At 32.7% G+C, this 14,565-nt stretch overlaps 3 protein-coding genes across 5 annotated transcripts; all 3 read left to right on the top strand.

Annotated features, from left to right (window-relative positions):
• Positions 1-3,159: 3,159 nt before the first annotated feature.
• Positions 3,160-4,469, top strand: LOC143620263 (uncharacterized). The gene is made up of 2 exons (XM_077091978.1): positions 3,160-3,513; positions 3,803-4,469. Exons 1-2 carry the CDS (start codon positions 3,160-3,162, stop codon positions 4,253-4,255), a joined length of 807 nt encoding a protein of 268 aa, XP_076948093.1. The 3' UTR covers positions 4,256-4,469.
• Positions 4,470-5,854: 1,385 nt separating this feature from the next.
• Positions 5,855-9,682, top strand: LOC143620188 (putative serine/threonine-protein kinase PBL5). 3 transcript variants are annotated; one of them, XM_077091924.1, is made up of 4 exons: positions 5,855-6,535; positions 7,957-8,273; positions 8,355-8,544; positions 9,424-9,682. In XM_077091924.1, exons 3-4 carry the CDS (start codon positions 8,421-8,423, stop codon positions 9,669-9,671), a joined length of 372 nt encoding a protein of 123 aa, XP_076948039.1. In that variant the 5' UTR covers positions 5,855-6,535; positions 7,957-8,273; positions 8,355-8,420; the 3' UTR covers positions 9,672-9,682. The 3 variants fall into 3 exon arrangements, with proteins under 3 accessions (XP_076948039.1, XP_076948042.1, XP_076948040.1); XM_077091927.1 differs by having other exon boundaries at positions 8,349-8,544; XM_077091925.1 differs by having other exon boundaries at positions 7,957-8,544.
• A 2,568-nt stretch (positions 9,683-12,250) lies between these two features.
• On the top strand, positions 12,251-12,772 carry LOC143620262 (uncharacterized). Its single transcript, XM_077091977.1, has one exon. The coding sequence runs from the start codon at positions 12,251-12,253 to the stop codon at positions 12,770-12,772; it is 522 nt and encodes a 173-aa protein (XP_076948092.1).
• Positions 12,773-14,565: the final 1,793 nt, after the last annotated feature.

The following is a 14,565-nucleotide window of genomic DNA, read 5'->3' as shown; positions in this document are numbered from 1 at the left end:
ATGCAGAGATAGGAACAATTAATGATAGGTATTTTTTTTCTATAAAAACCCTAAATAAGTGATGAGCGGGAAAATAAAAATCTGGGTGATTGTGGAGGGGACAACTGTCCCATATTGGTTTCATTTATTATATAGGTTATATATATATATATATATAGGTTTTGGATCATTTCAGAAGTTATTTTACAGCGAGAAGTGCGAGAAGTGAAGGTGTAACTCCATTATTCCTTAATTTCACTCCATTTCTTATGTGTAGGTGCGTATGTACGTGTGTAGGTACGTATGTTTGTATATGTGTATGTATGTTTGTATGTGTGTAGGTACGTAGGTTTCAATGTGGCTCGGTACATTTGTATGTGTATAGGTAGGTTTGAATGTGTATTAAGACATAATTACAATCAACATACATACATGTAGGTAACATCATAAGCAAGGGAGTGAAAAATTAGGGATTAATGGAGTTACACATTCACTTCTCACACTTCTCGTTGTAATATCACTTCTCGCAAGATTCATCCCCTATATATATAGGGTTGTTATCAATTAAGAACTCTAACTTCTGTTAAGAAGTTAAGGAACTCATAGATTACTCTAGCGAGCAAATAAGCAAGTTAAGCCGTTACCTGTTTAACATGAGTGGGTTCACCAACGACCTTCTCAAGTTTGTGCAGCTAAAAACACAAATGAAAGCAGTTAGGAAGTTCGTGTAACACACAAACTCATATTTACAAGTTAGATCCTTACAATTAAGGATACAATAACACAAAAAAAATCAAAAAATAATGATAATAAAAAAAACCATTGACCTGTTGGTACTCTTTTGAGTTTTCGTAGAAACTTAGTATATACAAAGACACAATCATGGTATCAAATTTCATATATATTATATAATATCAAAAGAATAAAAGTTTAGTAACAACAAAAAAAAACACATTAGAAACTCAAATAACTCAAACAATCTTACCACCACATGTACCTCATAAAGCTTACTTTCTGTTTCGGTAACTTTGTTTTACAAGTGGGAAAATATCAATCGTTAGAGGATAAATTATAAGAAACTTAGAAACAAAAAACTGAATTAAAGTACCTCCTCGTCAGGCAAGGATGTGTGATGATTTAACTCTTTATTCATGACGGAATCACTTAGCAACACAATTAAAAATGAACCTCATAACTACATTTATAAGCAAACAAATTCCAATTATATACAGTGGTATGCACTACAATTTGGCAACTGCAACACCACATCCCAACTTTATAGGAACTGCAATATATACATTAACTGTTGTGAACGAAAATAAATGTATGTAACTACCCACTACTACACCTATTCCCTTCCAACACATTTGATCCACCACACAAAATAACTACCCAATACATACATAATGTGGACATGGGTAGTGGGAATTTAAAACTAAGTTTGTTTACATGCACTTTTTTAGGTGGTAGAATTTAGTTTAATTATACTAATAGTCAAGTGAGAATAACTATGTCTAGTAGTGGGTGGTTACCCATGTAAATGAGTTAATGAGGTAGTTACATGCGATGAAAAGTAACCGCAATCTAATCCATCCTTATCAAACGGCCCATATTCAATCTTGGATCTTATCGGGCGACCAGAATTAAATCTCACTCTTCTGTACCCTATTATTATAATTGACATAGTTGTGTGGTCTTAACAATGATAACACATATATGTTAATATGCTTTATTTTTTGTAACACATATAGGCACCGACACTAACGGACTTAAAAACTTAATTGAGAAGTCCTCACATGTTAGCCATTTTTTAGATTAAAAAAAATAACCTTTTAATCACATCATCGTATTCATGTAACTATGTGTGTGAACATTACAAGGTCCGTATATGTGTTTATATATATATATATATAATATTGGAAAAATATAATATACATGAACATAATTACGCATGAAAAAAAAGGAATCACGTTTGAAGTAGAATAATTACGCATGAACATAATTACACACATTATACACACAACTCATATGAGTTTTTAAAGAAGTCGAATTTTATAAAGTTTAACAATAGGATATACTTAAGTTAAAGATATATAATAAAATGATTAGTTTATTGGTGTAGTTTTTTTCTAAGTAATGGTGTAAGTTATCAACGTTTTAAAAGTATGAGAACTTGAAAAAAAATCAATAATTATGTTTCATAATTACAATTTCTACACTTTGTATGATTGATTATTGTATTACATCATTTCTATCTTTATGCATTAATTGAGTAATTATAATTTGTAAGCCTAATTAGATGAGAACAAATGTTGGGTTGGAAACATTGATGATAATTTCTAAATAATATTGTCCTTTTGTATTTGTTTGTCTTGTGCAAGTGATGATTAAAGGAGCTACTCTAGTGACTAGTCAAAATCTTTCCGAAGAGTACTTTTAACAAGGTATAAATCTCTAGCCTTCCTAAACCCAAATGTATCACTATGTTACAAAAGGAGACAATGATTATACATAAAGGTACTTGGACCTCCTAAGATTTCGAAGTTAGAAAACTAAGCCCGTTTTACAATAAATAAAATGCCTTTAAGTGTCTTCTTTTTTTTTTTTACAAAATGCATTTTAGTAGATAAGTCTAGCCTTCAGGGATGGCTCGTGGGACAGCGAAAACAAGTTAGGGTGTTAGGCCGCCACTCAGTTAAGGCCTCCAAATCTTAAAAAAAAACATTATATATAGATATATTATAATGGGTATAGTAATGTATTGGTGTGGTGGTAATTAAGTTTGGTTGCTACTAAAGTATATGATATTAGTTCAAAACTTGTAATAATCAATTATTTTTTCTTAACAATTGTTATGAAAAGGCCTCAATATCTTGTTTTGATTTTGGCATCCTCATTCGTTGAGCCGGCCCTGCTAACCTTCTAGTCATAACTTATAAACCTTTTGGACATTTTCTCTTATACAGTTCACTTCTGGATTTCGGAGTGCCCTTCATTACGTGGGTACGTGATGCGATTATAATTCCAATCGTATAACTATTTATGGTTACATGTAACAGTTTAATCTCAAATTATGACATACTTCCTGTCATTGTAGCTCCAACAATCAAGGATATCCATGATACTAAAGTAAATAATAAACTGAGCAGCTTACTCGTAAATCGTATTAACAAAATCGTGATGGACACGTACGATCATGGCATTGTTTGGAAGATTTTGGGATCTGCAGTAGCGACTGCTGTCAAATATGGAACTCGTGAGCTTATTGAAGAATGCATAATAGCCTACCCATACATAATCTGGTACAATGTTGATGGGTATTATCTGATCCTTGAAGCTATCATACAACGTCAAGAACGAGTGTATAATCTTGTGCACCAAATGTCTTTCTACAAAGTGTTTGTAGCAACACAACTTTATAAAAAAGGAAACGATAATGCATTACATTTGGCTGCAAAGTTAGCTCCACCTCATCGGCTAACTGTCGTGATGGGTGCAGCTTTGCAAATGCAGCGCGAGCTTCAATGGTTTGGGGTATTCACTATCCTATCTTAAACACATAACCTAGGAGCGACAATCATCGCCTATTCATTATATATTACACTCTAATTATAATTAAGAAAACAAATGTTTGAGAAACACCCTGCTCCTCAACTCATTTTTTAGTGCGTTATTAAACACGCAGAATAATTAATCGTAACAATAATGATCACTTGGATCGAATTTCTATTCAAATTAGCTAAAGATTAACCGTGGTCTAACATAATTACATTTATATATACCTAACCAATATTCCAAAATTTAAACATTCAATTTTGTGCAGGAAATCAACAAATTTGTAAAACCTTCCTATAGAGAAGCTTTAAACGGAATGGAGAAGACACCAAGAATGGTTTTCATTGATGAACATACGGAGTTACTTAAAGACAGGCAGCAATGGATGAAGGACACGGCATCTTCTTGTACCGTGGTATCAGCACTCACAATAACGATGGCATTTGCAGCTATGTTCACGGTCCCAGGCGGAACTCAAGTTAATGGCAAACCGTTGTTCATAAACTATAACACATTTATGCTTTTCATCGTATCTGATGCAATTGCACTATTCTCTTCATCAACTGCAACGTTGATGTTTTTAGGGATATTGACATCGCGATTTGCAGAAGATGACTTCCTTTACAACTTACCAAAAAGATTGACGATTGGACTTATTGCATTATTCATGTCGATAGCAGCAACTATGATTGCATTCAGTGCATCTCGTACTACTGCTTAGAGATAAAGTTACCTGGATTGCAGCTCCACTTGTTATTGCAACCGGTATACCAGTATGTTTATTTGCCTTGTTGCAGTTTCCTTTACTTGTGGAGCTAGTTAACTCCACTTATGGAAGAAGCATATTTTACCACCAGAATGCTCGAAGGCTTCATTAGCTCGTGCAAACATCAAACTACATATAACGGAAACCGTTGGGAATCCAAGTCCTTTAACTAAATTGCTGGTTTTGTACAAATAGATCAATGTTGCTATGCCTTGTGTTATTTACATTCCAAGTATTCTATCTGTTAAAAAGCATATCTTAAAGTTGTATCAGTTCCATGTTGCTAATATATTTGGTATAGAAATAAGTTTATGTTAATTCTCAGTTGTGGTTAATATTTATGAAATGGTTTTTTTCTTCTAATGGCCCACTATTTGTACTAACACTTAGTTGACTCACTCCTAATCAAACTCTAATTCATAAAAACTAGATAAGTATACCATCTTTATCTTGGCCAAACTAGATAAACGAAACTGAAACGCACTGAGCCCAAAGTATCTCAGAGGTTGGGTTAATTTACACATGCTATCATTTCATAAGCAGGGGAATCGTAAAATCTTTGTACCCGGAGGTACTATATCCATACAAATTTAACACAACTAAAAAAATAGAAACTTCATTAGTCTTGGATGCTAGTCTTTAGCCGGATAACTTGCCTCGATGTCAACCTGATCTTTATTCCAACCTGTCAACCTATACAAGTCTTCAATCTGATCAATCTGATGTGCATACTAAAAGTCAGTGTTGCTGATTGAGTTATATCTTTAACTTACCATACTCAAACATACTAGTTATTATAAAACAATATAATTTTATAGTGCACATAATAGTTCATATTTTGTAGCTTATTTTGTTGAAATTGTAGGATTAAGAAGCTGCTATCTATAAGGGCTGTTCGTGTATATTTTAAACATATTTGAATCATGACAAAGAAACAACTTTTTTTATAAGTTAAGGCTCGTTTCAAAAAGATCAACCAAGAGAGTAGCAAATATGAAATGATATATTAGCGACAAACATTTTTAAACATATTTTTTTTAACTTAATGGTGTATATGAGTTATTTTATTAATCAAGTGACCTGGGGTTTTATTCTTAACGTTAAAGACAAAGGTTAAGGAAGTAAGAGTTTGTCGGATTCAAAGAATGATGACGTTCAACTTTTGTACAACAATTGAAAACGTTATTATAATGTGGTATGGAGTTGTTAAACATTATAATACAATACGTATAACTCTTCATCTCCCTAGACGCCGTTGAATTAAATAACACCTCCACCGCCGGTGTGCCTTATACCTTAAATCCTTCTCTCCGGTGAACGTTACAGATTACTCCTTCAATTGCTATATAAACATCGTTGCTTCATTAATTCTTGTATTCGTTCCAGTATCACTGTTCAATTACGTCTTATTACACCATTAATTCGTCCATTAACACAAATGAAACCCACGATTCCATTCAATACCTAAGGACAGAATTGGCGACATTTGATTTGCACTTATGTATTATAAATTTGGTTCCTGATTGCATTCAAAAACTCTCTCTGGCGTCAATTTCAATTTTGTTTCTTTTTTGTTGTCTTTTTGTAAATTAGTCGTTCAATTGAGTTCTTAGGGTTCAGCCGATGACATAATGATTGTTCTTTACCTTACTTCGACCTTCTAATAGACTATTAGCCTTTAATTGGTGATTTCCATAATTTCATTGGTTAATTGCATTATTTTTAGGGCTAATTATTTTGGTTTTACATCCATTAACCATGTTTTTGTCTGTTATATGTCAGATCTTGAAACTGAGGTATCAATTCGTTGGAAGTTTGATGTAACGGTGAGCCATATTTTCGGTTTTTGAATACATGCCAAATTAGGTCCAATTTTGTTTGTGTTTTTGGTAATTAGGGTCAAATTTTCAGTTTTAGAGATACACTGATGTCACTGGATGTTGATGGCAACCCTAAGAAGGTGAACAAAAGTGGGGAAAATTATCAAAAGGATGATGAAGATGATGTGAGAAATTTTAAAAATACACCAATGCCACTTGATGCTGATAATAACTCTAAGATGGCGAAGAAAATTGGGGGGAAATCTCAGAAGGAAGATGAAAAAGACATGAAAAGTTTTCAAAATACACCGACGTCTATTCATAAACATGGTGGGCTGTTTCAATTGCATTGGTGGAGGTTCAAAATCATCCAAGAACAAGCAAATTGATGAGTCGGATACTGAAACTGTAATTGGTATGTGTAATGGCTTTCATTTCTTCATTTTTTGTACTCTGTATATGTTATAATACTATTAGCATGATTGTTAGTTTCTTGATGATGTGAAACATGCATGCTGTTTGATTCTTTAATTGTGTTCTTGTTAATTTGCATTGATTCTTGTTGAATTTTGTAGTTTGTATACGTTGTGATCAGTTACGTCATTAGATGATTACGGGTTTTGGGTCGGATTTGGGCTCAAACCGAATCAAAACTGAAAATTCGGTTTCAGGATTTTGAAAACTGTTAGGTTCCGTGTTTTTTCGGGTTGGGTCGAATTTGGGCTGAAACCATATAAAAAACCCAAAATTCGGTTTTTGCATTTTGAAAACAGTTCGGTTCCGGTTTTTTGGTTTCGGTCGGTTTTGGGCTATAACGGAATTAAAAAACCAAAAATTCAGTATTTGAATTTTTTATAACTGTTTGGTTTCGGGTTTTTGGTCTGGGTTCGGTTTTAGTTTTTCTTGGTTTAGTCATTTGATATTGAAAATTTTGGGCAAAAAATAGAATCGAAAACTGAAACTTTGGTTAATGATTTTTTGAATACCGTTCGGTTTTATTGGTTTCGAGTTTTTGGTTTGGGTTCGGTTTTGGTATTTTTTGGTTTTGTCATTTGAGTACGAAAATTTTGGCCCGAAATTTTTTTTGCCCAAAATGTAAATAAAATGATTATTCCACATTTGGGTTGAAATATTTGACTTACATATTTTAATGTTTAGTTATAAATAACTTAAAATAAAAACAAAATGAAAGTTCAAAAAATTCGGTTCGGTTTTTATCACATGTAAAACTAAAACCGAACCGTAAGTTCAATTTTACATAAACATAAAATCAAACTATAGGTTTTGGTTTCTTTTGGTTTTTCTGGTTTTGGATCGGTTTGTAGTTCATATATTTGATTATTTGTCATCACCAGTGACCTCATCAAATGATTATAGGTTTAGTAACTTTTGATCCTAATTCAATCAATGAATATTCTTTTGTCATCAATCACAACTTTAAAACAGTTATTAATCTAACTGAATCAAGAACTCATGCTTCAAAAAATTTATAAATTTATAATCAGTTTGCTCTTGAAATTACTAATAATATTATAAGTATAAATATCTTGGCTTTCTTATATTATAGTAGGATCAATTTCCACTTGAAAATTACTTATAATATTTAAAATATAAAGTTCTTGATTTTTTTTGGGTTAGAATAGGATCATTGGATAGCTAGGGATGTTTTGATGTGTTAGTTCACTAAATTGAGTGATTATTTATTTATTTAAACAAAGTTTAATAATTGGCATGTTCTTTTTTTTTTATAAGATCATTTAATTTTTAACCTTAAGTAGTTTTAAGTGTCTTTTTAAGTAATTTTGATAGATACAAATTTATTGTTGTTTTTTAAAGATTTAGATTCAATAAAAGTTGAATAAGGTAATGAAGTGAAGAAAGGAAAAGCACCAATTGTTGAGCAAGCATGAGTTTCAAAGTGGCCTGATGAGAAGAATAAACTCCATGAAGAACAAATTGTCGATAAAGCATCGGCTTCAAACGAGTCTGATGACAAGAATATACTTCATGAAGAACAAAGGCGTGTGAACCAAGCACGAACATTCACATATGAACAGTTAGTGAACGCAACTGAAAATTTCAGATCTAGATAACTTTTGGGTCAAGGTGGATTCGGCAGAGTTTAAAGAGGAAGATTTGAAGATTCTGGTCAGGTTTGTGAAAACAATATTTCTTACAGTTTTGATTTATTTTTGTCACTATATGTTACCGCGTTATATTTTTATTAGATACAGATTGTGGCTATTAAGAAGTTAGATCCAAACGGAGAACAAGTGGTTAGGGAATTCGTCGTGGAGGTTATGACGTTAAACATGGTGGATCACCCAAATCTCGTGAAACTAATCGGTTATTGTGCTGAGAAAGAACATAAATTGCTGGTGTATGAGTATATGGCTCTAGGCTCGGTAGAGGATCATCAACACGGTATTTATTCACCCTCTAAAATATATTTATTTGCTTAATATTAATTCTTTTCGAGTAAAAGACACAAATGGTTTATTTTAGCATCTATAATTAGAAATGTTTGTCACTAAGTTTTAAACATGTAAAGGATCACAGTCTCTAAATGTGAGTTTGTTAAAAGTTTTGTTAATTTTTTAGGACGATTTTACCCTTTTTCATGGTCATCGGGTCCACTTCAAACGGCTCAGTTGGAACACTTAAGGTTGTCTCTTAAAAGTTTTGTTACATATTTTGAAATGCCAATTTTACCCTTTTGCCAGCTCATCAGGCCCACAGCAAACGACTCAAATGGAACACTAATGGATGCCCTGATATAAGTTTTGTTGAGTTTTTTAAAATGACAATTTTACCTTTTTACTGGGTCATCGGCCCACAGAAAGCGGCTCGATTGTTGAATGTTGTCACAAAATTTTTAAATTGAGAACTTTACCCTTTTGCCAGCTAACAAAGGTCACATAAAATGAATGCCTGTTAACAATTTTGTTAATTTATTTAAAATGACAACTTTACCCTTTTCTTAGGTCATCGGGCCCCAAAAAAAACGGCTCGATTGGAACACTAATGAATGTCTGTTAGCAGTTTTGTTAATTTATTTAAAATGACCGTTTTACCCTTTTGACTACTCATCGGGCTCACAGAAAACGGCTCGATTGGAAGAGTAATAAAATATATATACTTCTTTAATATTAGTTCTTATAGTGTAAAACACACAAATGGTTTATTCTAGGATCCAAATTTAAAAATGTTTACTAATTTTGAAACATGATAACGCTTGTGGTCTCTAAACGAGTGCTTGTTAAAAGTTTGGTTTAGTTTTAAAAATGTTTACTCTTTTGGCAGGTTATCGGGCCATCACAAAAGGGTTTGATTGGAGCACTAGGATTAATATTGCAGTTGGTGCAGCAAGAGGGTTGGAGTATTTACACGACAAAATGAAGCCAGCGGTTATATATCGAGATTTGAAAGCTTCAAATATTTTGTTAGGTGAGGATTATCATGCAAAGTTATCAGATTTCGGGTTGGCAAGGGTGGGCCCGCTTGGAGGCAAAACTCACGTTTCGACTCGAGTTATGGGGACTTATGGGTAACGTGCTCCTGAGTATGCAATGACGGGTAAACTAAACATTTTATTTTTAATGGATATGTTGTTTGAATTTTGTTAGTTTTGTTGAATATTTTTGTTTTGGAGGTTCAAGGAAAGTATTGTTAACTTTATTCTTAAATGTTGTCTACACTTGATTATTTGGTGGCTCACTTATGATTATAGGTCACTATATATATACTCAGCTTTTTTTTTTTCCTAAAATGAAACTAAAAAAAAAGATGCGAAACTTAAGTGATCTTTTTAGAGTTTATTAAATTTGATGACAATACAACTTATATAGCTGTATACTATATACACTTTTAAAAAAGGTTCATCTGATGTGCTTACAAAATATGTCAAGTAATTTGATAGATACAAATTTATTGTTGTTTTTTAAAGATTTAGATTCAACAAAAGTTGAACAAGGTAATGAAGTGAAGAAAGGAAAAGCACCAATTGTTGAGCAAGCATGAGTTTCAAAGTGGCCTGATGAGAAGAATAAACTCCATGAAGAACAAATTGTCGATAAAGCATCGGCTTCAAACGAGTCTGATGACAAGAATATACGCGCGTTGCGGCGGGGACTCAACGTGGATTATCTAGGTATGAGTAAGGTTCGTGGCGCAGACGCAACGAAAATTCGATATCGGTAGGGTGAGGGAGGGGGTGGCAACAAGTTGCCACACAATACTCGTTTATGTTATTTATTAATCATCTCATGATATATTATATACAACTTTTCTATTAGTTTCCTTATTAATATAATATTTTACAAATTACATAGTAGTAGCAAGTGTAGTATATCTATGTATTAATCCTTACACATGTGAAAGTGTAAAATAAGTGATACTTTAACATCAATATATATATATATGATTATATAGTAGAAAAGTTCGCGCGTTGCAGCGGGGACATAAATGAAATCGCTCGCCGGTGGTTCGATTCGTTACGCTATCGCATTTGTTATAGCAAAATTTGTAGTTGGTATAGTTTGCGATATAAAAAGTAAGAAATTTGTATTTTTAAAGTAAACTCGTCCTCTGATCTCATCTTGTCAAATTCATGTATACAGATAAGACCATGCCATATTACTTTCACGAATGACATATTTTGTAAGCACATCAGATGAACCTTTTTTTAAAAGTGTATATAGTATACAGCTATATGAGTTGTATTGTCATCAAATCTAATAAACTCTAAAAAGATCACTTAAGTTTTGCATCTTTTTTTTAGTTTCATTTTAGGAAAAAAAAAGCTGATTATATATATAGTGACCTATAATCATAATAGGGCATGGTCTTATCTGTATACATGAATTTGACAAGATGAGATCAGAGCACAAGTTTACTTTAAAAATACAAATTTCTTACTTTTTATATCGTAAACTATACCAACTACAAATTTTGCTATAACAAATGCGATAGCGTAACGAATCGAATCGAACCACCGGCGAGCGATTTCATTTATGTCCCCGCTGCAACGCGCGAGCTTTTCTACTATATAATCTAATATATATTGATGTTAAAGTATCACTTATTTTACACTTTCACATGTGTAAGGATTAATACATAGATATACTACACTTGCTACTATGTAATTTATAAAATATTATATTAATAAGGAAACTAATAGAAAAGTTGTATATAATATATCATGAGATGATTAATAAATAACATAAACGAGTATTGTGTGGCAACTTGTTGCCACCCCCTCCCTCACCCTACCGATATCGAATTTTCGTTGCGTCTGCGCCACGAACCTTACTCATACCTAGCTAATCCACGTTGAGTCTCCGCCGCAACGCGCGGGCACACCTACTAGTATATGATAGAAACATTTTGAAGTCATTTAATTTTTGACACGTCAAATAAAATATCATCGATATCAACAGTGCGTGACAATTATTATGAGTATGACACGTTGTTACAGGAGTAATACTACGTAGGGCCAAAACTTTATTTCCATTTAAAGATAGGTCCAAAACAATAATAATTTATATAAAGATAGGTTTCACGTTATTTGGATATTTTATTGTTATTCATATTTTTATTTGATTTATTATTAATCCAAATTTTCTTATCAATTCCATTTTAAACTTTTTTTAAAATAAACAAATCATTTAAAAAATATTTAGTGGTTAAAATGTATAAAATTACTAGGTATAATTAAAAACAATAATAGTAAATGTATTTATTTTGGAAGTTCATTTAAGTAAATTAATATACTAAAAACTTGTAGCTCTTTATAAACGCTACTATTAGAAGCTTTAAACTTTAAGTTTTTTCTTCTGACCTAAAAGCTTTAAACTCATTGAACCAAACAAGACTTTTAATTGAGTGAGTTTTTTCTTAAAAGTTTAAAAATTGAAGCTCTTAAAAGCTTCATGCCAAACATACTCATAAGCTTAAACACGTTTAAATGCCACCTAACTAAAATTAAGGGAAACTTAAAGTAGCCTTATTCATATGTTTGACCTTTAACTTTTGGTCAACAAATCCAAAAACGTGCCTTTTTAAATCTACAAAACTATATAATCACTCCACAATCTAAACACATATTTTGGCACATACAAACTAAACCAAAATGAACTACGACCATGTAATCACCCATCTCCCGATCCACAAAGCCGCATTGAGTGATGACTGGGAATCCGTAAGCCAAATCTTTGAAAAAGAACCCGAACTAATGACAAAACCGATCAGTTACTTGGGTGAGACTCCGTTAATGATGGCTGTGGGAACAAACAATTCCCATCAGTTCGTGAAACAACTGGTCAGCCGCATAGTTGCTGTCGGTGCGGCTGACCAGCTGTTTCTGGCAAGTACACGTGGGGATAATCCGCTCCACCGTGCTGCTATGGTCGGGAACACAGTTGATGCTAGGGTTTTGGTGGAGCAGAACCTGGATATGACACAAGTTCCGAATTCGGATGGTCATACCCCGTTGAATTTGGCTGTTTGGCATCGAAACAAGAGGACTCTTCGGTATTTGTTGGAGGTGACCGCGGGTTTAGTACCCGAAGAGGGTGGAAGTAGTCCGTATACCGGAGTTGACGGTGGCAATCTTATTACTCTCACAATTCATGCTGGATTCCTTGGTATGTAGAATCTTTACTTAAATAGTTATGGGGATATGATATTATATCGTAAGGGACAAAACAAATAATTTTTAATTTTGAAAAAAAATCAAAAAGTTTTGAAAGCTAAAATTAGTTGCTATATTGGTTTATTCATTTATTTACCGGTCGACATAAAGAAGGTCAAGACTCCATGTGTTTTGTTTCGGTTTTCACTTATTTTCACTAGTATGTTTTACTCAAGACCAATTAATTTACTTAAGTTTGGTTTGTTAGCTCATAAGCAAATCGATGACACTAATTATTCGTCGACTTGTCAGTGAGTTGACTGGATCTAGTTTTCAGGACATCAATCGATGACTAGATCAAAAAAAAAATAAAAATCGATGACCCTAACGATTCATTGACTTGCTAGCGAGTTGACCCAATTGAGTATTCAAAATACCAATTGATGACATTTATGATTCGTCGACTTGATACAATCCAATTTACAAACCACCAAAATAATTACAATAACATCTTAAGCAAACCCCACATCAACCTTGGATAGGAGAGATTTTTGGCTGATAACAAAATATCTCGTATCAGATATCACCAACGTATTTTTAACTTAATATTAGTGGATAAGAAGGCAACTCCATGATAAAACGTGCTTAAATAAGAGTATCACAAGGATATGTGAGCTAATAAAAAGTCCGCCGACACAACCAAAAATCAATTTGTAAGCTTCTTATGGAAAAAGCGGACTTTATTGTGGTATAAGGGGCTAAAGTAACTATCTCTCTTTTCTATTATACATGCTACTAATAGCATATATATCATCTCTCCTATGTATCTTATGCAAGTACTTTTTTAGTTGTAGCACTTTGATTTTTAATTAAATACATTCTATGTTTTTGTAACACATGTTGGGTTTTATTTTTTATCATATGTAGATGTAGCGTTGGAGATAATAGGTGAGCACCCGGACGTTGTGATAGAGGAAGATGTGAACTCTAAAACAGCTTTGGAAGTATTAGGTTCCAAACCAGAGTTATTTCCAAGCGGAAGCACACTTGGTTTTTGGAGCCGTCTCATCTGTTTGTGTAAATCTCTCTTCCTCGTTTTTAAAATATAGATAATTGGTATCATTAATATCAACTCTTTGAGATTTTGGGATCGGTACGGTACCTCATCCCTAGTTTTGAATTAAGATTTCAGATCTTTGTCTAATCTGTATTGTATTGTATGACTGTACTACTTAATTAGGGTCCATTTCTGTCCAATATTGGTGTTCAATTATTTATTTATAATAAATACAATCAGTTAAGACAAATATCTTTTCTTTATTAAATTAATGTTTGAAATAGACTAATAATGAGGGTCCCCTTTCTATTAACTTAAAGTCAGAAATATAGAAATTGGTCTTTGTTATAAAATTGAAGATAGAATAGACAACTAGCAAGTGGTGGCCTTCAAAACTGGTGCTATTTTTGTAGCAACAAAACGTTTTTTTTTCCTAAACCAAATTTAATTCAGTTTGGAACTTCTAGTTACATACTTACAATTATAAACTTGCTTTGTAATTATATTGTCTTAGTTTTTTTTCCTCTTCCGAGTATTTCTTTTTTCTTTTTGATATATGTTCCCTCAATTCCTCTGCTTAAAACCATGACTCCATTTATTACAAGTTGTTATAAGGTGCATATGATGACTGCTAATGATAGAATGGCTTATTCATTGCGTTTGTTTGCTTGATACAAGTTATACCTATCAACAAAAGGAGTCTAGAAGAAGCTCAACTCAACATTTTCACAAAGGTTTTCTACAAAGTATGATGCTC

Source organism: Bidens hawaiensis, unplaced genomic scaffold (genome assembly GCF_021521415.1).
Source record: "Bidens hawaiensis isolate Kalapana, Puna unplaced genomic scaffold, B.hawaiensis_p1.1 tig00002553_1, whole genome shotgun sequence".
NCBI classification, from domain to species: domain Eukaryota; kingdom Viridiplantae; phylum Streptophyta; class Magnoliopsida; order Asterales; family Asteraceae; genus Bidens; species Bidens hawaiensis.
This window is presented reverse-complemented; position numbering and strand designations above follow the sequence as displayed.